This window comes from Chelonia mydas, chromosome 7 (genome assembly GCF_015237465.2).
Source record: "Chelonia mydas isolate rCheMyd1 chromosome 7, rCheMyd1.pri.v2, whole genome shotgun sequence".
Lineage (NCBI taxonomy): Eukaryota > Metazoa > Chordata > Testudines > Cheloniidae > Chelonia > Chelonia mydas.
The window spans coordinates 48,582,307-48,605,303 of record NC_057853.1 but is presented as its reverse complement, the minus strand read 5'-3'; the positions used below and the strand labels follow the sequence as shown (position 1 = coordinate 48,605,303).

General features: G+C 49.8%; 1 protein-coding gene across 6 annotated transcripts in view; it reads right to left on the bottom strand.

The window, feature by feature from the left end:
• The window catches only part of MST1R (macrophage stimulating 1 receptor), a 74,837-nt gene that overhangs the window by 42,697 nt on the left and 9,143 nt on the right, over nucleotides 1-22,997 (bottom strand). Inside the window, exons 1-3 of one of the 6 annotated variants that reach the window (XM_043551380.1) lie at nucleotides 6,437-6,667; nucleotides 4,478-4,651; nucleotides 1,513-2,843 (exon numbers count right to left, since the gene is read on the bottom strand). In XM_043551380.1, coding sequence (XP_043407315.1) covers nucleotides 1,513-2,733 — 1,221 coding nt within the window. In that variant the 5' untranslated portion in view covers nucleotides 2,734-2,843; nucleotides 4,478-4,651; nucleotides 6,437-6,667. Of the gene's footprint in view, nucleotides 1-1,512; nucleotides 2,844-4,477; nucleotides 4,652-4,899; nucleotides 5,004-6,354; nucleotides 6,668-22,997 lie in introns of those variants that run through there. The other 5 variants (XM_043551379.1, XM_043551378.1, XM_007052683.4 and 2 more) reach the window with 5 other exon arrangements.

The following is a 22,997-nucleotide window of genomic DNA, read 5'->3' as shown; positions in this document are numbered from 1 at the left end:
GCGGTGTTCCCAATTCCTGGAGCTGGGGGCCCCAAGGAAGGGGGCATCAACTTGTTCTGCTCCAGGAAGAACACAAGGCTGAGAGAAAAGGGGAAAAGCAAACAGCCACACAATGCAAGGAACGGGAAGGACAGCAAACAGCAGCCAATTAGTAAGAATAGGAGAAGGCCAAATCAGACCAGACTTTCACCTTATGCAGAGATTGCTAGCCACATGTTATCACTGTTATTACTCATGCCTATTGTGGCAGGGCCTAAGGACGACCACACAGTGCCAGGCACTGTAAGACACCCCATAGCTATGGCAGTGTGAGGCCGGCCAGGAGCGCGGTACCACCCACTAACACAGCTGGGTGGCACAGGATTAGCTTTGCCCACAGCAGTGCTTGCTGCCCAGAGAAATTTTTGTGGATGGTCATTTTCTACAGTCCTGAGATCACAAGTTTGGAGTCAAGCAGAAGCTCAAAGTGCCAGTGAGTAGCAAAAAGTTGGCATAGCCCTTTTTTCCCCTCTCTGCCTCCCCTGCTGCCAATAACCATGTCTGTCTGTATCCCACCACTCAGAAAACACGGGCTCAAGTGCAGATCACAGGGTTGAGAGTCAGGAAGGCCCAAGTTCTCACGCTGGGTCTGACATGGTTTTTCTGCAGGACTCTGGACCAGCCCCGTCCCCTCCCTCTACCTCACTTTCCCCATCTGGCAAACGCAGGGGAAGCAAATGTTTCCTTGGGACTTTGTGAGGCTCCATTCATATTTGCACAGCACTTTAAGCAGAGGAAGTGCTATTTGCTAAGCCCATGGGCCACACCCTGTTGAAGGAACGGAAGCAGAAGACAGAGCAGGGCACTTGGATCAACTCATGTGCTGCTAAGAAGTAATCAGGCTGCTGATAAATATGTGTCATCGGGGCTTATATATAATTCATGGGGTAGAAAAGCAATTAAACCAAACCTCACTGGCTGGGGGGAGGGGCAGCGGGAAGAGAAGCTTTTAGAGTTTGGGGGACAGAAAACAAGGCCGCTATAACTGATCGTGAACCACAGCCCCACTAGTCCCACCCTCAAGGTGACATGCGACACAACTAGCTCTGCTCGGAAGCAGTGGAATGGGAAGCAAACTGCAAAGAGCCTGGAGCTGCAGCTTGGGCAGCGATCCCCGGCCCTAACCATATAAACATGGATCCTCACCCACCAGGGCACTCCGCAAGGATGGGGCTCCCCTCAGATGGATCTCAGCTACTGCAGCTGCTAAAGGTCATCTCAACACCCCCCAAACCAGGAAGCACAAAGACCCGGCTAGCACAGGTAAGGGTGAGGAACAGGATGATGTTAAACAAACTTTGAGTCTCAATAACTGAGGTTCAATGTGGAATGAGAGGACTGGGGGCAGCTGGGCCGCACTTTCCTTTTATCCCAACCAACTGGCCCACCCCAGAGAAATAGCTATGGACAGAAAGCGCTGCATGCCCCCTGCTCCCCTGGCAAGGGGGAAGGTGGTGCGTGCAGGGGACTCACGTTGTGGGGGCAGTACTCAACGGCCTGGAAGAAGCTGAGCCCTCGCAGCAGCTCACGCTGGGCAACACCACAGCACTTGGACATCCCATCCTCAATGGCCTGGTTGATCTGGTGCACAGGGAAGGCGCACACCGCCGAGTACCAGCGCGGCACGGAACTCTCTGCCTCACTCTCAGCGAACGCACCGAACAGGACCAGGTCAGTGTTGTTGACGCTGATTTCCTGGGCCAGCTTTGGGCCCGGCCTGGCCACATGGGCTGCCTGCAGCACGTTGAAAGCCACATCGCGCTTGTGCTCCCTGTCCAAGCTCTGCCTCCGCCTGCGCTTGGACTCGAAGCGGCAATCCAGGACCAGCTCACGGTACTGATGCATGTCATGCTCCTCGGCACTCAGCCGCGCCAGCCGCGTGTGGTACGATCCGGACATGGGGCTCTCCTTTTGGACAGTCAGGAAGTACACAAAGTCCTGGGCACTGAAGGAATACACGTAGTCAATGGGGTAGGAGTCCTGGAACTCTGACAGCACGTTGAGGGAACGGGAAACATGGGAGAACCCATCCAAGGTAGCCTTCGGTCTCCGGATAGACACCGATTCTGGGCTGTACCTCGCAGCTATACTGCTATTGATGGTAGAGGCAATGTAGAAGTAAGAAACATGGCTGGTTTCAGTCACCAGGACCCTCGTCCCCAGGGGGCTGGCCACGCAGTCTGGGCACTCAGCAGGACTGTTGTCCGCTGAATACAAACAGTAGGTGGTACTAACCACCACCAGGCTGTCTTGGATTTCCAATACGTGCAGGAAACACCGGCCATGCTGGGAAGTGCCACAGCTGTATAGCCACGGCTCAGATGGGTCCAGCACCAGAACCACGTTATCTGTGTCTTCAGGCTTCCGGACAGCTCCCAGCTCCTGGCACTGGGCACAGATCTCGCACTGGGCACTGCCCACGGGGCCGGTCACGATGATGGATGAGTTTGCTAGTGCTTGGGTCACCACATAGATCTTGTTCCGCACCGCCACAAAGAGGGCGGCTGCTCCGCTCGAATCCTTGTAGGTGACAATGTTCTGGATGGGGCCATCCGCGGTGAAGCTGGGCAGCTCGTACTTGACGGTGAAGTCCCTGGTAGAATTATAGGGAATCCGTGGGCACTGCCAAGTGCTGAAAGAAACTCCAGTGAGCATGAACCCCAGGGAGAGGCAAACCAGGAATGAAAGCCCCATGCTAGGGGAGGAAACGCCGCTCCAGTATCCTTGACTCCAAAGGTCACCTGAGCTCCTCAGCTCTGAGCAGGTCTGGGATCCATCGAGTGTGAGCTACCATCCTACTACAGCTGAAATACCAGCAGGAAAGAGCATGTTAGTCTCAGCATTGAAGAGATGTCACACCCCACTCGAGTACCCACCGGGAGCACACCACCTCCCCATCCCCCAGGGCAGGCACCGGGTCTCCCCCCAGAGTGCAGAGGGGATCAGGCCCCCCATGCTGGCTGGATCTCTCCAGCATGTCCACAGCACCTCCCAGCTGGACAGACCCAGAAAAGCGCTGGTCCATCTCATTCACTGGAGGAAAGAAGTGGATTTGTATTGATGGGTCTTGAAGCATACTGCCCTGATGCTGCACTGCCGTGTCAGCCAGTCGCTTGCACAGTCAAGCATCTGGTAACCTCAGTGAGGGCTCACCCAAACCAGGCAAGCCAATACACCCTGCATGCACTGCCCTGGATACACACGGGGGCTGAGGCACATCGGATGTTGTACAGAACGAAGAAGCCTGGCTTGGTTTTAACCAGCTATGACATTTGGATCCCTAAAGACTGGAGGCTGCATGGCTCTGGGGCCCGCTCCAGTTGGGATCTGCAAGTAGACAACACTTCTTTCCCCAGAATCCCCTCACCTCTCATGGGTAGCCCAAGCTGTTTGGAAGAGGTAGCACCTGGCAGCCCCTCCTCCATCTGGCCTCCGCACTGCCATGAGATGGAGACAGGAAGGGCTGGGGAGAGGGGAGATCCCTCTCCCTCACTCAGGCACCTGCTGCAGAGCCAGGGACTGAGCATCGAAGGTGAGCCTGGCTACCATCTCAGCCTACATCTAGCTAGGATGGGAACATGGGCGGCGAGTCCTATGGGCCTGTGGTGCCTGGGCACCAGGAATATTCCTGGCCCAGGGCCCGGCTCCAGCAATGTCTGAGGCTGGGTCTCTCCCTCGGCCCCACCTTCCGCCCTGGGCACCCTTGTGCCATGTGTCCCCTGGGCTGTTTAAAACAGCCCGGGGCCTCCACTCACCACCGGCAGCACAGCGGAGCAGAGCGGCTTCCTGCCTGCTCGCTCCACGTGGCTGCCGACACCTTCCTGCGGCCCCTGGGTGGGGTGGGTCTGTGTCCTGCCCCAAGTGCCCCTGCGGGGGCGGTGCCTGGAGGTAGCAGCACATGGAGACGCCCACCTGCCCTGCCTAGGAGTCCCAGATAAGCACTGCACACACACCCCTCCCAGAGCCTGCACCCCCTCCCAGTGCCTGCGTCCCCACCCCCAGCTCAGAGCCAGCATTCAAACTCTGTCCCAGAGCCTGCACCCCTCACCCCCTCCTGCACACCCACCCCCTGCCCTAGCCTGGAGCCTGCACCCAGCACCCAAACTCCGTCCCAGTGCCTGCATCCCCACCCCCTTCCCACACACCCTCTCCTGTCCCCAAACTCCCTCCCAGAGCCTGCACCCCAGCCCTCCGCACTCCCTCCTAAAGCCTGCAACCAAACTCCTTCCCAGAGCCTGCACCCCAGACCCCCTCCCCCACCCAAACTCCCTTCCAGAGCCCAACCTCTCACCCGTCCTGCACCCCAACCCCCTGCCTCAGCCCAGGGCCTGCACCCCAGACCTCCTCCCCCCACCCAAACTCCCTCCCCGAGCCTTAGGCAGGTGGGGGGCAGAATTGGGGGGGGCAGGTTCTGGGCACCACCAAAATTGCTACAAACCTGCCACGCCTGGATGGGAATGAAGGGCCTTATTGACAGCCTGCCTCCACCGTTCCCAAAACCATCTGGGTAGGAGCCTTTGTCAGGAAGGTTGAAAGGAGCACTGAAGCTCAGAACAGGGCCCCAGTCAGGTTGTCTGCTAACAAGGGAGGCCTCGGGACTGCACTCACTTCCCTACAGAGCAAAAATTGCAACGGATCAAGAGGCAAAACTCCTGGCCCCAAATCATCTCCATCCATAGCGAGCCCAAGTCTGTTCCAGCTTTATAGAACACCTGCCTCGCTGGATCTGCCCATCTCTGGAAATGAGTTCCACTGGATTTCAGATGCTGGGTCCCTGGAGTAAGCGAAGTTGACAAGGTTTGGCTTCTGTTTGGTTTATTATTATACACGGCTAAAGCCTCAGGGGTACATTTTCCTAACCTTCATAAGCGCATGTGGAGGTGCCCTCAAGCGCAGGAAGTGCATCCGCAACTGGCTGGTTATGTTGCTAAACTGCCACTGTTGAGTGGGCACTTAGGCCTTGTCTACATGGGAAAGTTTTACCAGTTAAACCACTATAGTTATATCAGTATAATCCCCCCCTCCCCCCGCATCCACCCTCTGCCATGCACAAGCTTTATTCCGCTATAAGAGACCATTTTTCTGGGTTAGTTTAAACTTCTTCCCAAGCAACATCCGCTAAACCAAACAAGCCACCTTTGTCCTGGCGAGTATCCCCATGGAGCATGGCAGCACCTCTCGATTAGTTTAATTACACACTTCAGCTTACAAATAAGGAAATTTTGCCTTTTAAACAAGGTGGCTTTGGAGTGGGGAACTTCCTCCTCTCATTCTGTCTAGGGCTGCTAGCTGCAGACACACACACCCTGATCACTGCAGTGATTCAGGAAACTCGCCTGCACTGTCTCACACCTCCTCTGCTCCACCACAACATGCCAGAAGAAGGCAGAGGCGGGGAGAATATGGATAAGGAGAGCCAGCCACTCCCTCTACCCCACACCCACCCACCAGCTGGGCATGCTGGGGGAGGGGTGGGGATGAAAGTGGGGAAAGACACCTAGAAGCCAGGAGAACAGTGGGGTTTCCACCAAGGCTGGAAGCATAGTAGGTGGAGATGCCCTCCGCATGCCACAAAAACCATGGGACAGGAACGGTTATGACTGACAAGGGCAGATTTGAAGCAGTGACCTGGCGGTGGCAGGTCCTGCTGTGCCTCATGCCTAGTGCTGCAGGTGATGGGCCCTGCGCCCCACTCCCTATCAGATCAGATGCCCGGGCGGTTCTCCCATGCCAGGTGGCACTCTGTCCTGAGCACCCCCGTTGAGTCTCATTAATACGCTCCCAATGGTTAGAAACTGGCCCTAGGAAACTGTGCCAGGCACAGGCAGAGATCTGTCCCTGGGACCAGCATACAGGCACCCACTGAGAGGCAACCCAATGGTCTCAGAGCCTCTCCCTGCCCCTGCCCTTCCCCCCTGGGCAGGGATCCCAACGGCTGGCCTGGGACCCTCTCTGCACCACCCCCGGGGATCTGCCCTGGGAACAGGGAAACCTGGCACCAGTGAGTATAAAATCGGTATTCACCCCCCACGACCCCCATCTCAGAGACACCCCCTGCCCGGCCCTGCTACCCCAGACACCCCCACCCCAGAGACACCCCTTCCCTGTATCCTCCCTCCCCCCCCAGACGCACCCCCTGCCAGGCCCTGCTGCCCCAGACACCCCCACCCCAGAGACACCCTTTCCCTGTATCCTCCCTCCCGCCCCAGACGCACCCCGTGCCTGGTTCCTGCTGCCCCAGACGCCCCCACCCCAGAGACACGCAGTCTGGCCCCCGCCTCCCCGGAGACCCCACTCTCCCAAGCCGGAACCCACCGCAGACGCCGGCCGCTGAGCCAGGCCGGGCCGGGCCGGGCCGGGCCACCCCGTGTGTGCTCGACCTGGGCGCTCCGCTCACCTGGCCAGGCACCTCCGGGGCGGAGCGAGCTGAGCTGTGGGAAGGACGCGCCTGCTCCCGCCCTGGGCCAGCACGACTGGCGGGCTCCTGCCAGCGGGTCCGCCCGCAGTCTGGTTGGAGCCCCTCGGCAGCGCGGGTTGTGACGTGCGCGAGAGCCCGGGAACTGTGAGTGCCCAGCTAGCCGGGCTGTCATCCCCGGACAGACACACACATTTACACACACCTCGGACAGACACACACCAGACACACATACACAAGCACACCCAGGACACACACACACACACCCTGGACAGACACACACACACACACAGGAGTAATGGTCTCAAGTTGCAGTGGGGGAGGTTTAGGTTGGATATTAGGAAACACTATTTCACTAGGAGGGTGGTGAAACACTGGAATGGGTTACCCAGGGAGGTGGTGGAATCTCCTTCCCTAGAAGTTTTTAAGGTCAGGCTTGACAAAGCCCTGGCTGGGATGATTTAGTTGGGGATCCGTCCTGCTTTGAGCAGGGGGTTTGGACTAGATGACCTCCTGAGGTCCCTTCCAACCCCGATATTCTATGATTCTATGATCCCAGACACACATACACATTCACACACACCCCGGACAGACACACACACCGGACGCACAGACACATACTGGACAGACACAAACATTCACACACACCCCAGACAAACACACGTACACCCCGGACACAAACACACCCCAGACAGACAGACACACACACAAACCCGAGACGGGGACACACGCACTCCAGACAGACAGACATACACCCCGGACGGATGGACACACATACCTGACAGACACACACATACACCCCTCCCCCACACACACATACACACCAGACAGACAGGCACATACACACTGACTGGCCAGACACACACACACGCACTGGACAGACAGACATACACCCCGGACACACACGGACAGACAGGCATACACCATGAACACAAAAACACATTGCACGCACGCACACACACACACCCCGTACAAGTACACACACTCCCATACATACACCCTGTATAAACACACATGCACACTTTGCAGACAAACACATCCTGTACTGACACACACATACACCTGTACACTCGCACACACGTACACTCACACCTGATACAGACACACATACATTCACATCCCAATACAGACAGACACATACATGTACACACACACACAGGTACACTCATACACACACACCCCATACAGACACACATATGTACACTCATACACACACCCTATACAGATACACATACATGTACATTCACACACACACATATACTCACAGCTTGTGCAAAAAGAAAAGGAGTACTTGTGGCCCCTTAGAGACTAACCAATTTATTTGAGCATAAGCTTTCGTGAGCTACAGCTCACTTCATCGGATGCATACATGCAAACCCAGACATGCACACCCATGCACTGACACACACATACCCTGTATATACACACACACCTTCATACACTCACACCCCGTACAGACATATACACACCCATACACTGTCTCACACACTCCCATACCCTCACACACCATACACACACACAACCCCGTACACTCACTCATACACAGTCACACACGCTCCTGTACACTCACACATGCATACATAGATACACACACCCCTGTACACTCACACATAGATACACACAGACACACACTCAAACATGGACACGCACACACATGTACACTCACATGTGCAAACACACAGAGATAGGCACATGCACCCTGTACACTCACATGTGCATACACCCAGAAATACACACATACAGATACATGCACTTTGTGCACTCACGTGCATACACACAGAGATACACACTCATCCCTGTACACTCACACATGCATACACATGTAGATAATTGTGTGCATGCACACACACATATACCTGTACATGTACACACACACATATTCACAGATACATGCGTGAGCACTAATACACCCATATACACACATACATAACTGAATGCAGCTACTCACAAACATACATATACATCAATTAGGCACCTTGGCAATCTTTTTGAAACACAGTCAGTAAACACCCAGAGCTGCCTGTAGCGCCGCAAGGCCTGTGCTAATAATGGAGGCCGGTGGGGCCTGCTTTCATTATGCGGTCAGCGTGGGAAAGTGGCTCATGGCTGTGACATGCTCCAAGCAGGTGTACCATGGAATGGGGATGTGGAAAGGTGCGAACAGGAGACAGATTCAATTAGTCCAAACAAAGAGGCTGTTGATGAGTCAGGGACTCTGTTCAAATCAGGTCTGATAAACCAGAAATGTGGGGACCTGAAAATTAATGGCCCACAACTGGGGTGTAGGAAATGAGGCCTAATTGGCTATCACAATGATGAGGGGCTGGGTGACCCCACCCCTCTGTTTTTGGGGTTCTTAAAAAAAAAGACTTTTGGGGGAAATTAACAACTGCTGGCTGGGAGACAGGCAAAGCAAAGAGGGAAAGCACCTCCAGCCTGATTCCCGCCCCCACCATCTCTAGAGAACCCAGGATCCGCCGGGACACAACTGGGCTTCCATCAGCCTGATAAATGTCCTGAGAAGGCCAGGCCAGAGCAAGGGGACCCCACCAGCTCTGGGTAACTCATAAGCAGCACCTGGGATGTGAGACTTTGTCATACACCCCCCACTTGTGCATCCTGCTACAGGATAAGAGGGAAGGTGCTCTCATGGACTGATAAATGGTTAAAAGATAGGAAATAAAGGGTAGGTATAAATGGTCAGTTTTCAGAATGGAGAGAGGTAAACAGTGGTGTCCCCCAGGGCTCTGTTCTGGGACCAGTCCTGTCATAACCATACCGCTAAGAGTAGCCTAGAATTCCTCCTTAAGAAGGTTAAGAAGCTCAAATAACCTGATTGGCACCTGACCAAAAGGACCAATGGGGAAAGAAGATACTTTCAAATCTGGGGGGAAGGCTTTGTTTGTGCTCTTTGTTTGTGTGTTCTCTTGGGAAGCAGAGAAGCACCAGGTCAGAAAACTCCTTCTCCTATAAACCATCCTAAAGTGAGTCTCAATATTGCAAAAAGAGTAAGTAAATAAGGCAGGGTGCGTTAGATTAACTTTTGTTTTCAACTTGTGAATTTTCCCTGTGCTAAGAGGGAGGTTTATCCCTGTTTTTTGTAACTTTAAAGTTTTGCCTAGAAGGGAATCCTCTGTGTTTTGAATCTGATTACCCTGTAAAGTTACCTTTCATCCTGATTTTACAGAGGTGCTTCTTTTACTTTTTTTTCTTTAAAAGAAAGTTCTGTTTTTTAAGAATCTGGTTTACCTATTTGATTGGTATACTATTCTCAAGCCTTCCCAGGAAGGGGGTGTAGGGTTTGGGGGGTTATTTTGGGGGGAATAGGAATTCCAAGTGGTCCTTTCCCTGATTCCTTGTCTAAATCACTTGGTGGTGGCAGTGTACCGTCCAAGGACAAAGGATTAACCTAAGCTGGTAGAAATAAGTTTAGGGGGCTTTCATGTGGGTCCCCACATCTGTACCCTAGCGTTCAGAGTGGGGAGGGAACCCTGACATGGTGGTAGCGGTGGGATCATTTTGAACCAAAAGCACAGTAGGATTTTAAAAAGACAATTTTTTTTTTCCTTTTGGCTGCTTGGAAAGCAGGGAGGGGTGTTTTGTTTTTTTTTTTAAGGATTTTTTTTAAGTTTTGGAGCACCTGGAGGTTTTTTTTTCTCTGCCTGAGGGCAGGGTAGTTAACTCCTGCAGGGGAATTCACGGTTGTTGTTTTTTTTCTTTCTAACTCTCGGGTATAGCTAGAGTTAAGCACAAGAAAGCAGAAAAATGACTACCAGTGAAGCAGCTAATAAACTAGACCTGGCTAGACTGGAAGTACAAGAGAAAGAAAATGAACATCAGAGACGGATGGAATTAAGACAACTAGAAATAAATGCATAGGAGGTTGCCCACAAGAGAATGATGGAGGCAGAAGAAGCTGCCCACAAGAGAGCCCTGGAGTTAAAAGAAAGAGAGAAGAAGCATGAACTGGAGTTAAAGTTGGCAAGGGCTATGCAAAATATACCAGACAACCCTAGCAATCCTTCTCCAGGTACCGCTTCCCATCCCAGAAAGTTCCCCACCTACAAGGCAGGCGATGATACAGAGGCCTTCTTAGAAAATTTCAAAAGGGTCTGCCTTGGGTACAGCATCCCTACAGACCAGTACATGGTAGAGCTGAGGCCACAACTCAGTGGACCCTTAGCAGAAGTGGCAACTGAAATGCCTAAGGAACACATGAACAGTTATAAACTTTTTAAAGAACAGGCCAGAATCAGAACGGGGCTAACATGCGAGCATGCCCATCAGCGGTTCAAAGCCCTAAAGTGGAAACCGGACGTGGCATTTTACCGACACGCCTACCACATTGTGAAACATTGGGATGCCTGGATATCAGGGGCAAGCATTAAATCTCTGGAAGATCTGTCTCTCCTCATACAAATGGAGCAGTTCTTAGAGGGTGTTCCTGAAGAAATAGAAAGGTACATCCTAGATGGGAAGCCCAAAATGGTAATCGAGGCAGCGGAGATTGGAACCAAATGGGTGGAGGTGGCAGAAAAGAAAAAAATTAGTAGCAGTTGGAGCGACTATCAGAAGGGGCAACCTGAGATGACACCCTATCACCGGGGGCAGCCGAAGGCCCCACCTACATCCCAAGGAAAAACCCAAACACCTTATCGTTCCACCACACCTTTCTCCAACAACCCACCTCGCCCCAGTGACCAGTCAGCAGGGCGATGTTTTAAATGTAATGAGCTGAGGCATGTGAAAGCCAACTGCCCCAAGAACCCCAACAGACTTCAGTTCATTGCACCAGAATCACACCAAAGGTCCTCAGGCCCAGATGCCTCCCGGGTACCCTCAGAGAGAAGGGAAACTGTGAGTGTGGGCAGGAAGAAGGTTACAGCATGGAGGGACACTGGAGCACAGGTGTCAGCTATCCACCAATCCTTAGTGGACTCCTGTCATAAATATAAAGGGAAGGGTAAGCACCTTTCTGTATACAGAACTATAAAATCCCTCCTGGCCAGAGGCAAAACCCCTTCACCTATAAAGGGTTAAGAAGCTAAGATAACCTCGCTGGCACCTGACCAAAATGACCAATGAGGAGACAAGATACTTTCAAAGCTGGAGGGGGGGGAACAAAGGGTCTGTCTGTCTGTGTGATGCTTTTGCCAGGAACAGATCAGGAATGCTCTTCAGAACTCCTGTAAAAAGTTAGTAAGTAATCTAGCTAGGAATGCATTAGATTTTCTTTTGTTTAATGGCTGGTAAAATAGGTTGTGCTGGATGGAATGTATATTCCTGTTTTTGTGTCTTTTTGTAACTTAAGGTTTTGCCTAGAGGGATTCTCTATGTTTTGAATCTGATTACCCTGTAAGGTATTTACCATCCTGATTTTACTGAGGTGATTCTTTTTCTTTAATTAAAATTCTTCTTTTAAGAACCTGATTGCTTTTTCATTGTTCTTAAGATCCAAGGGTTTGGGTCTGTGTTCACCTGTACAAATTGGTGAGGATTCTTATCAAGCCTTCCCCAGGAAAGGGGGTGTAGGGCTTGGGGGGATATTTGGGGGGGAAGACGTCTCCAAGTGGGCTCTTTCCCTGTTCTTTGTTTAACACGCTTGGTGGTGGCAGCATAGGGTTCAAGGACAAGGCAAAATTTGTACCTTGAGGAAGTTTTTAACCTAAGATGGTAAGAATAAGCTTAGGGGCTCTTTCATGCAGGTCCCCACATCTGTACCCTAGAGTTCAGAGTGGGGAAGGAACCTTGACAACCCCAAATTCATCAACCCAGAGGCCCAAGTGATGATTCAACCCTTCATGTCAAAATTTTTAAACTTGCCTACAGCCAAGTTGCCTGTCCAGTACAAGGGCTGGTCAGGAATGTGGACTTTTGCAGTCTGTGATGATTATCCCATTCCCATGCTGCTGGGGGAAGACTTGGCCAACCATGTGAAACTAGCCAAGAGGGTGGGAATGGTCACCCACAGCCAGGCTAAGCAAGCTTTCACACCTATCCCTGTTCCTGAGCCTTCCACCAGGGCCCCGTTGGTATTACCAGAGACCCCGACAGAGGTGATGGAACCGGATCCCCTGCCAACAACTGCAACAGCCATAGTGGATCCAGTCCCAGAGACCCAGCCAAAACCAGTCCCAGATCCAGAACTGGCAAAACAACCAGCACCAGAACCATTGCCAGTACTGAATCCAGCATTTGCAACCCCATCTACAGCTCCAACACCAGAGGGCACCACCAAGCCCGCACGGGCAGCAGCAGCTAAGCCTACACAAAAGGCTCAGCCGGAGCCTGAAATACCCCACAGTGCACCAGCAGAGAGCGGTTCACAGTCAACGGAAACAACCCCATCACCTGCATCGCTTCCAGAGGGACCAAGCCCAAGTCCACAATCCAGTGAGGAACTGATGTCTCCAGCATCAAGGGAACAGTTCCAGGCTGAACAAGAAGCAGAGGAAAGCCTCCAGGGAGCTTGGACGGCAGCACGGAGCAACCCACTGCCTCTCAGCTCTTCTAATTGATCCCGGTTTGTTGTAGAAAGAGGATTTTTATACAAGGAAACTCTTTCTGGTTGGCACCAAGAAGACTGGCATCCGCAGAGGCAGTTGGTAGTTCCAACTAAGTACCAGGTAAAGCTCTTAAGCTTAGCCCACTGTCATCCTAGTTGCCATGCTGGGATGAACAGGACCAAAGACCGTTTGGGGAGGTCATTCCACTGGGAGGGAATGGGCAAGGATGTTTCTACCTATGTCTGGTCTTGTGAGGTGTGCCAAAGAGTGGGAAAACCCCAAGACCAGGTCAAAGCCCCTCTCCAGCCACTCCCCATCATTGAGGTTCCATTTCAGCGAGTAGCTGTGAATATTCTGGGTCCTTTTCTGAAAAATACACCCAGAAGAAAGCAGTACATACTGACTTTCATGGATTTTGCCACACAATGGCTGGAAGCAGTAGCTCTAAGCAACACCAGGGCTAAAAGTGTGTGCCAGGCATTAACAGACATTTTTGCCAGGGTAGGTTGGCCCTCCGACATCCTTACAGATTCGGGAACTAATTTCCTGGCAGGGACCATGAAAAGCCTGTGGGAAGCTCCTGGGGTGAACCACTTGGTTGCCACCCCTTACCACCATCAAACAAATGGCCTGGTGGAGAAGTTTAATGGAACTTTGGGGGCCATGAAACGTAAATTCGTAAATGAGCACTCCAACAATTGGGACCTAGTGTTATAGCAATTGCTCTTTGCCTAGAGGGCTGTACCACATCCCAGTTTAGAGTTTTCACCATTTGAATTTGTGTATGGCCATGAGATTAAGGGGCCATTGCAGTTGGTGAAGCAGCAATGGGAGGGGTTTATGCCTTCTCCAGGAACTAACATTCTGGACTTTGTAAACAACCTACAAAATACCCTCCCAACCTCTTTAGCCCTTGCTAGAGAACCTAAAAGATGCTCAGGAAGATCAAAAGGCCTGGTATGATAAACATGCCAGAGAACGTTCCTTTAAAGTAGGGGACCTGGTCATGGTCTTGAAGGCGCTTCAGGCCCATAAGATGGAAGCATCATGGGAAGGGCCATTTACAGTCCAAGAGCACCTGGGAGCTGTTAGCTATCTCATAGCATTCCCCACCTCAAACCTAAAGCCAAAAGTGTACCATGTTGATTCTCTGAAGCCCTTTTATTCCAGAGAATTATAGGCTTGTCAGTTTACAGCCCAGGGAGGAAATGACGCTGAGTGGCCTGAAGGTGTCTACTACAAAGGAAATAGTGATGGTGGCGTGAAAGAGGTGAACCTCTCCATGACACTTGGGCGTACGCAGCGCCAGCAGATCAAGGAGCTGTGCACTAGATTCGTGCCAATGTTTTCGGCCACCCCAGGACTGACCGAACAGGCATACCACTCCATTGACACAGGTAATGCTCACCCAATTAGAGCCCAACCTTACCGAGTGTCTCCTCAAGCCAAAACTGCTATAGAACGGGAGATCCAGGATATGCTAGAGATGGGTGTGATCTGCCCCTCTAACAGTGCATGGGAATCTCCAGTGGTTCTAGTCCCCAAACCAGATGGGGAAATACACTTTTGCGTGGACTACCGTAAGCTAAATGCTGTGACTTGCCCAGACAGCTATCCAATGCCTCACACAGATGAGCTATTGGAGGAACTGGGACATGCCCAGTTCATCTCTACCTTAGACTTAACCAAGCTTTAGCAAAGCTTTTGACACGGTCTCCCACAGTATTCTTGTCAGCAAGTTAAAGAAGTATGGGCTGGATGAATGCACTATAAGGTGGGTAGAAAGTTGGCTAGATTGTCGGGCTCAACGGGTAGTGATCAATGGCTCCATGTCTAGTTGGCAGCCGGTGTCAAGTGGAGTGCCCCAGGGGTCGGTCCTGGGGCCGGTTTTGTTCAATATCTTCATAAATGATCTGGAGGATGGTGTGGATTGCACTCTCAGCAAATTTGCGGATGATACTAAACTGGGAGGAGTGGTAGATACGCTGGAGGGCAGGGATAGGATACAGAGGGACCTAGACAAATTGGAGGATTGGGCCAAAAGAAATCTGATGAGGTTCAATAAGGAGAAGTGCAGGGTCCTGCACTTAGGACGGAAGAACCCAATGCACAGCTACAGACTAGGGACCAAATGGCTAGGCAGCAGTTCTGCGGAAAAGGACCTAGGGGTGACAGTGGACGAGAAGCTGGATATGAGTCAGCAGTGTGCCCTTGTTGCCAAGAAGGCCAATGGCATTTTGGGATGTATAAGTAGGGGCATAGCGAGCAGATCGAGGGACGTGATCATTCCTCTCTATTCGACATTGGTGAGGCCTCATCTGGAGTACTGTGTCCAGTTTTGGACCCCACACTACAAGAAGGATGTGGATAAATTGGAGAGAGTCCAGCGAAGGGCAACAAAAATGATTAGGGGTCTGGAACGCATGACTTATGAGGAGAGGCTGAGGGAACTGGGATTGTTTAGTCTGCAGAAGAGAAGAATGAGGGGGGATTTGATAGCTGCTTTCAACTACCTGAGAGGTGGTTCCAGAGAGGATGGTTCTAGACTATTCTCAGTGGTAGAAGAGGACAGGACAAGGAGTAATGGTCTCAAGTTGCAGTGGGGGAGGTTTAAGCTGGATATTAGGAAAAACTTTTTCACTAAGAGGGTGGTGAAACACTGGAATGCGTTACCTAGGGAGGTGGTAGAATCTCCTTCCTTAGAAGTTTTTAAGGTCAGGCTTGACAAATCCCTGGCTGGGATGATTTTGACTGGGGATTGGTCCTGCTTTGAGCAGGGGGTTGGACTTGATGACCTCCTGAGGTCCCTTCCAACCCTGATATTCTATGATTCTAAGGGGTACTGGTAAGTACCGCTAGATGAATCCACCAAGGAAAGATCAGCCTTCATCACCCATGTAGGGCTGTATGAATTTAATGTGCTCCCTTTCAGGCTGCAAAATGCACCCGCCACCTTCCAGAAACTTGTAGATAGTCTCCTAGCGGGATTTGGAGAATTTGTAGTTGCCTATCTTGACGATGTGGCCATATTTTCTGACTCATGGGCAGAACACCTGGAGCATCTCCGGAAGGTCTTTGAGCGCATACGAGAGGCAGGACTAACTGTTAAGGCTAAGAAGTGTCAAATAGGCCTAAACAGAGTGACTTACCTTGGACACCAGGTGGGTCAAGGAACTATCAATCCCCTACAGGCCAAAGTGAATGCTATCCAAAAGTGGCCTATCCCAAGGTCAAAGAAACAGGTCCAATCCTTTTTAGGCTTGGCCGGATATTACAGGTGATTTGTACCGCACTACAGCCAAATCGCTGTCCCACTGACCGACCTAACCAGAAAGAACCAGCCAAATGCAGTTCAGTGGACTAATGAGTGTCAGAAGACCTTTAACCAGCTTAAAGCAACACTCATGTCTGACCCTATGCTCAGGGCCCCAGACTTTGACAAACCTTTTCTAGTAAGCACAGATGCATCCAAGCGTGCTGTGGGAGCAGTTTTAATGCAGGAAGGTCCAGATCAAGAATTGCATCCTGTTGTGTTTCTGAGCAAAAAAACTGTCTGTGAGGGAAAGCCACTGGTCAATCAGTGAAAAGGAATGTTACGCCATTGTGTATGCTCTGGAAAAGCTACGCCCATACGTTTGGGGACTGCGTTTCCACCTGCAAACCGACCATGCTGCACTGAAGTGGCTTCATACCGTCAAGGAAAATAACAAAAAACTTCTTCGGTGGAGTTTAGCTCTCCAAGATTTTGATTTTGAAATACAACACATTCCAGGAACGTCTAACAAAGTGGCTGATGCACTCTCCTGTGAAAGTTTCCCAGAATCAATTGGTTAAAATTGTCCTTGAAATGTGGAATATATTGTTAGTTTTTATATAATCAGTAGTATATCTAGAGGTGTATGTGTCTTATTAACTCTCTGTTTTCTCCTTGAGCTCCAGGAAGAAATCACAGTCAGTGTGGTACAGGCTGTCCAGCACCGTCTGTGATTTTGGGGGGGTGTGTCATAACCATACCGCTAAGAGTAGCCTAAAATTCCTCCTTACCTGTAAAGGATTAAGAAGCTCAAATAACCTGGTTGGTGCCTGACCAAAAGGACCAATGGGGAAAGAAGATACTTTCAAATCTGGGGGGAAGGCTTTGTTTGTGCTCTTTGTTTGTGTGTTCTCTTGGGAAGCAGAGAAGCACCAGGTCAGAAAACTCCTTCTCCTATAAACCATCCTAAAGTGAGTCTCAATATTGCAAAAAGAGTAAGTAAATAAGGCAAGGTGCGTTAGATTAACTTTTGTTTTCAACTTGTGAATTTTCCCTGTGCTAAGTGGGAGGTTTATCCCTGTTTTTTGTAACTTTAAAGTTTTGCCTAGAGGGGAATCCTCTGTTTTGAATCTGATTACCCTATAAAGTTACCTTTCATCCTGATTTTACAGAGGTGCTTCTTTTACTTTTTTTTTTTTTTTCTTTAAAAGAAAGTTCTGTTTTTTAAGAATCTGGTTTACCTATTTGGTTGGTATATTATTCTCAAGCCTTCCCAGGAAGGGAGTGTAGGACTTGGGGGGATATTTTGGGGGGAATAGGAATTCCAAGTGGTCCTTTCCCTGATTCTTTGTCTAAATCACTAGGTGGTGGCAGCGTACCATCCAAGAACAAAGGATTTGTACCTTGGGGAAGCTTTTAACCTAAGCTGGTAGAAATAAGCTTAGGGGGCTTTCATGCGGGTCCCCACATCTGTACCCTAGAGTTCAGAGTGGGGAGGGAACCCTGACAAGTCCTATTCAACATATTCATAAATGATCTGGAAAAAGGGGTAAACAGTGAGGTGGAAAAATTTGCAGATGATACAAAATTACTAAAGATAGTTAAGACCCAGGCAGACTGCGAAGAGCTACAAAAAGATCTCTCAAAACTGAGTGACTGGGCAACAAAATGGCAGATGAAATTTAATGTTGATAAATGCAAAGTAATGAACATTGGAAAGCATAATCCCAACTATACATATAAAATGATGGGATCTAAATTAGCTGTTAACCCCTCAATAAAGAGCTCTTGGAGTCATTGTGGATAGTTCTCTGAAAACATCCACTCAATGTGCAGCAGCAGTCAAAAAAGCAAACAGAATGCTAGGAATAATTAAGAAAGGGATAGATAATAGGACAGAAAATATCATGTTGCCTCTATATAAATCCATGGTACGCCCACATCTTGAATACTGTGTGCAGATGTGGTCACTCCATCTCAAAAAAGATATATTGGAATTGGAAAATGTTCAGAAAAAGGCAACAAAAATGGTTAGGGGTACGGAACGGCTCTCTATATGAGGAGAGATTAATAAGACTGGGACTTTTCAGCTTGGAAAAGAGATTAAGGGGAGATATGATTGAGGTTTATAAAATCATGACTGGTGTAGAGAAAGTAGATAAGGAAGTTTTGTTTACTACTTCTCATAACACAAGAACTAGGGATCACCAAATGAAATTAATATGCAGCAGGTTTAAAACAAATAAAAGGAAGTATTTCTTCACACAATGCACAGTCAACCTGTGGAACTCCTTGACAGAGGATGTTGTGAAGCGAAGACCATAACAAGATTCAAAAAAGAACTAGATAAATTCCTGGAGGATAGGTCCATCAATGGGTATTAGCCAGGATGAGCAGGAATGGTGTCCCTAGCCTCTGTTTGCCAGAAGCTGGGAATAAGCAACAGGGGGTGGATCACTTGATGATTACCTGTTCTGTTCATTCCCTCTGGGGCACCTGGCACTGGCCACTGTTGGAAGACAGGATACTGGGCTAGATGGACCTTTGGTCTGACCCAGTAGGGCCATTCGTATGTTCTTATGTTCCTTTTCCTTCCCGACCTTCTTGCTTCTCCTTCCTATTGCTCTCCTTTTCCCTTCTGTCTACTAAGACCTGGCTGAACTGGCCAAGACTGTGTTTTGTAACACTCCTGGGACCCAGGAAGCAGCTAAAAGCAATGTACTAAACCACCCAGCGTGGGTACAGGTTTGCCAGGTCTTGCAGGGGCTGCTCAGAGCATGTGCCAGGCCTGTGTCTCTCCAGCAGTGCCAGAGACAGAAGCGGCATTTTCTTTTTTCCTCTCCCCCGTTTGTGTGCATTTGGCTTGTTTTGTCTGGCAGGAAATGGGATTGGGCTCAAAACAGCTCCAGCCCATCTCAACTCACTGCTTCTCTTTCCCCCAAAAAGGACACTTACTGCAACCTATGACACCATCCAATCAACTGTCAGATGGGGAGTTTAACTGAGCCTTGGTGAGCTGTTCAGCATTGGACAGTGATGGGGTCGTGCTCTCTTGGCCTATTTATTCCATCTAATTTAGCACAACGGCCCCAGTCATGGAGCAGCAGGGCCCATTGTGCTGCACATCTGATCCTTCTTCTCCTCCGAACTCTAGGGTACAGATGTGGGGACCTGCATGAAAACCCCCTAAACTTATTTTTACCAGCTTAGGTTAAAATTTCCCCAAGGTACAAACTATTTTATCTTTTGTCCTTGGACTTTATTTTGCTGCCACCACCAAGCGTCTAACAAATATATAATCGGGAAGGAGCCCGCTTGGAAACGTCTTTCCCCCCAAAATCCTCCCCAAACCCTACACCCCCTTTCCTGGGGAAGGCTTGATAAAAATCCTCACCAATCTGCATAGGTGAATACAGACCCAAACCCTTAGATCTTAAGAACAATGAAAAAGCAATCAGGTTCTTAAAAGAAGAATTTTAATAGAAGAAAAAGTAAAAGAATCATCTCTGTAAAATCAGGATGGAAAATACTTTACAGGGTAATCAGATTCAAAACATAGAGAATCCCTCTAGGCAAAATCTTAAGTTACAAAAAGACACAAAAACAGGAATATACATTCCATTCAGCACAGCTTATTTTCTCAGCCATTTAAACAACATAGAATCTAACGCATATCTAGCTAGATTACTTACTAAGTTTTAAGACTCCATTCCTGTTCCGTCCCTGGCAAAAGCATCACACAGACAGAGAGAGGGAGGCTTTGTTTTTCCCTCACCCTAGCTTTTGAAAGTATCTTGTCTCCTCACTGGTCATTTTGGTCAGGTGCTAGCGAGGTTATCTTAGCTTCTTAACCCTTTACAGGTGAAAGGGTTTTGCCTCTGGCCAGGAGGGATTTTAAAGGTGTTTACCCTTCCCTTTATATTTATGACATCCCTGCTTTGGTGAGGAGGGATGTAGTTAGCAAGGTTGACATGTAAAGTATCCTTGAGTTAGCACTCATTGAAATAAATGGAACCGTCCCCCCACAGCTATTGTCTCAGGCTCTCTGCAGACTCTGGCACAGCTCACTGTATCAGCTTCACTCACTCCAGGCTTTGAAAGGTGGCTTTGAAGCCATAACAGCTAGAAACGCATGGTAAAACCACCAGAGAAAACTCTGAAACCAGAGAACAATGGAGAAGTCTGTCTGTGCCCCCATTAGTCTCAGGGTGAGGCCACACTAGGATACTCAGTGCTTCCCAGCTGCCCCAACCAGCCTAGGGACTGGCCCGGTTTTTCTACAGGGCCCAGCACTGTGGTATATTGGCACCTTACAACATGACTACTATAGCAACATCCCCTACATCCAGTCCTGCTTGTCTGCTTCTCTCCCGTGGTCCAGAGGTGGGTAGGAGCAGTCAGAACTGATTTCCTCTTTCTTGTCCTCTGGTTCTGCTCCACCTGGCCATTCTACAAGCAGGCAGTGCTGTGAGATTGGACTGGGGCTGCATTAGGCTCTGCCGTCAGCCTCTGAGTGTGTGACTTTGGAGCTCATAAATTTCTGATCAGCTGTTGGCAGTGGAAAGTTTTCCACTCAGGGTGCCCCCAAAGGAACCCCTGTCGAGAAGCACTGCTATTATTTATATTGGGATAGCGTCCAATGGCCCCACTCAGATTTGGGGCTCCATTGTTCTAGGCAATGTACAAACATAGAGGAAGATGTGGTCTCCACTTAGGTGTTCTTAGGACAGTAAACTAATGGCTAGATCCCTAATGCTTGCAGGCACCCCCTCTGCAAACCCTGATCAGGGAGGCAGCCCCCCATGTGCAGGCAGGCGGATCATAGGAACAAGATTTAACTTTCTTGGCTAAACATTTCTGATGGTGATCAGCAGGGGGCCACATTAGCATCAACTCTGAGCCTTCGAAAAGCATGAGTCAGGCCCCCCAAAATCATGAGATTGGCTTAAAAATGGTGAGAGCTTAAAAATAATCAGAGTTGAATTCTTTACCTTCACCTTCTGGCTGAGATTCTCGTGAAATAACATAAGTCCAGGAGCTGGAGCTTTAAAAATTAAGTTAATATTGCAAGAGACATGACAAAATCTTGGGAGTTTGCAGCACTGGTTGGTTTTGTTTCTCCACAAGCCTTCTACAGATCTGTGGCAAACAGCATTCTTTATGGGGTTACTTTTCCAAAGAGATCAGCCCCACAATGTGCCGAGGTCTCTTAAAAACTTGATACTAAGTGTTGTAGCTTGAGCAATTGTGGGTATGCTGTGGGGTGGGGGACGGGGGTAGTGGGAGGCAGTAACTGGCAGCCATAACAGTGTGGTATTATACGCCCTTCGCTGTTGTCTGTGAGGAATAGTTAGCAAAGCCAGTGAGTTTGCCAACACCTAGCATGCATGAGTTAAACACTTTACCTGATTTAAAGGACCTTTGTCTTTGGAATTGCATTTCCATCTGAAAATGCTTGTACTAATGATTGTAACAAATCCCCCCTGGGATTGCTAGAGCTGAGAGATAGAGACTTTCCTTTGTGCATTTGAGGGTACTTTGTAACTTACATTGTGCTGCTGATGATGACACAATCCCTGCTCCCATAACCCAGCCAAAGTGTGTTACCAGCTAGAGCAGAACCGAAAGCAGCAGACAGAGAGCTGCACAGTGAATGGAGGGAGGGGCGCATCTGAGGAGGATGGGTGTGGTTTTGCTGCCCGAACTGGCCAAAACAGCTACAGGGAGCCCAGGGACCCACACACATGCTCTTCCAGGAGTTGTCTAGGAGACAAAATCCAGTTGGCAGCATCGCTTTAATAGCACTGCCAACCCTGAGTACTCACAAATCAGACATCCAGCCATTCCCAGCCCTGAGACTGTCTTAAAAATAATGAGATTTTATAAACCAGCAATTCACTGGGGCTCTATGTATTGCCTTCTGGGTTTTGAACCTTGGTTTACATTTTCCAGCTGTTTCTTCACACCCATAAGGGCCAGAAATTTGCTGGATAGTTTTAAAAGCAAACTGCAATTCTCCCACAATCACCTGACTCCAGCAGCTGGGGCTTTCCAAAACACCAAATATCATGAGCCTGGTGATGAAATCACAAGAGTTGGTGACACTGCTTTACATACAGAGATAAGACACGTGGGTAAAATGCAGTTATCGCTCTCTTCTAGGAGTGCTGAGGCCAGACCAGGCTTCTAGCAGGATCTGCCTGGGGACGCTCCACCCAGTGGCCACACTCCTTTCTAATCATCAGAGCTCCTACCCACTTCCTCTCTGCTCATGGTGCCAGGCCAGTTCCGTAACTTTGGGCTCGGTTACTTGCAAACTGGAATAAATCCAAAGAACTCCACCAGTGTGAATTCACGGTTTTCGTTATTTCAGCGCCTGTTTATGAGGGGGCTGTCCTTCAGATTAAAATGTCCTCTTTCAATATAATGGGAGCCAGTTTTTAATCAGTTTAATGTCAGTAGAAACAGAACCCTCTTAATCCCTGTGACAAAGTGGGAGGTTTTCTTGGTCTTTCCTTGTTTTTTCCAATGGTTTGCATGCAGAGGGGTGTTGGGGATACTGGGGCGTGGCCACTAGGTAACTCGAGGGGATGGAAGACCACGAGTGTTGATGAAGCCCCCTCGCACTAGGCCCAGGTGTCCTTGGCCCCCCCCCCCCCCCCCGCCTGGAGGCACTCGCAGCAGCTCTGCGTACTAGGCCCAAGTGTCCTTGGCCCCCCCTCCCGCCTGGAGGCACACACAGCAGTTATGCTGAGAATCTGCAACAATATGCTGCAGAGTCAGA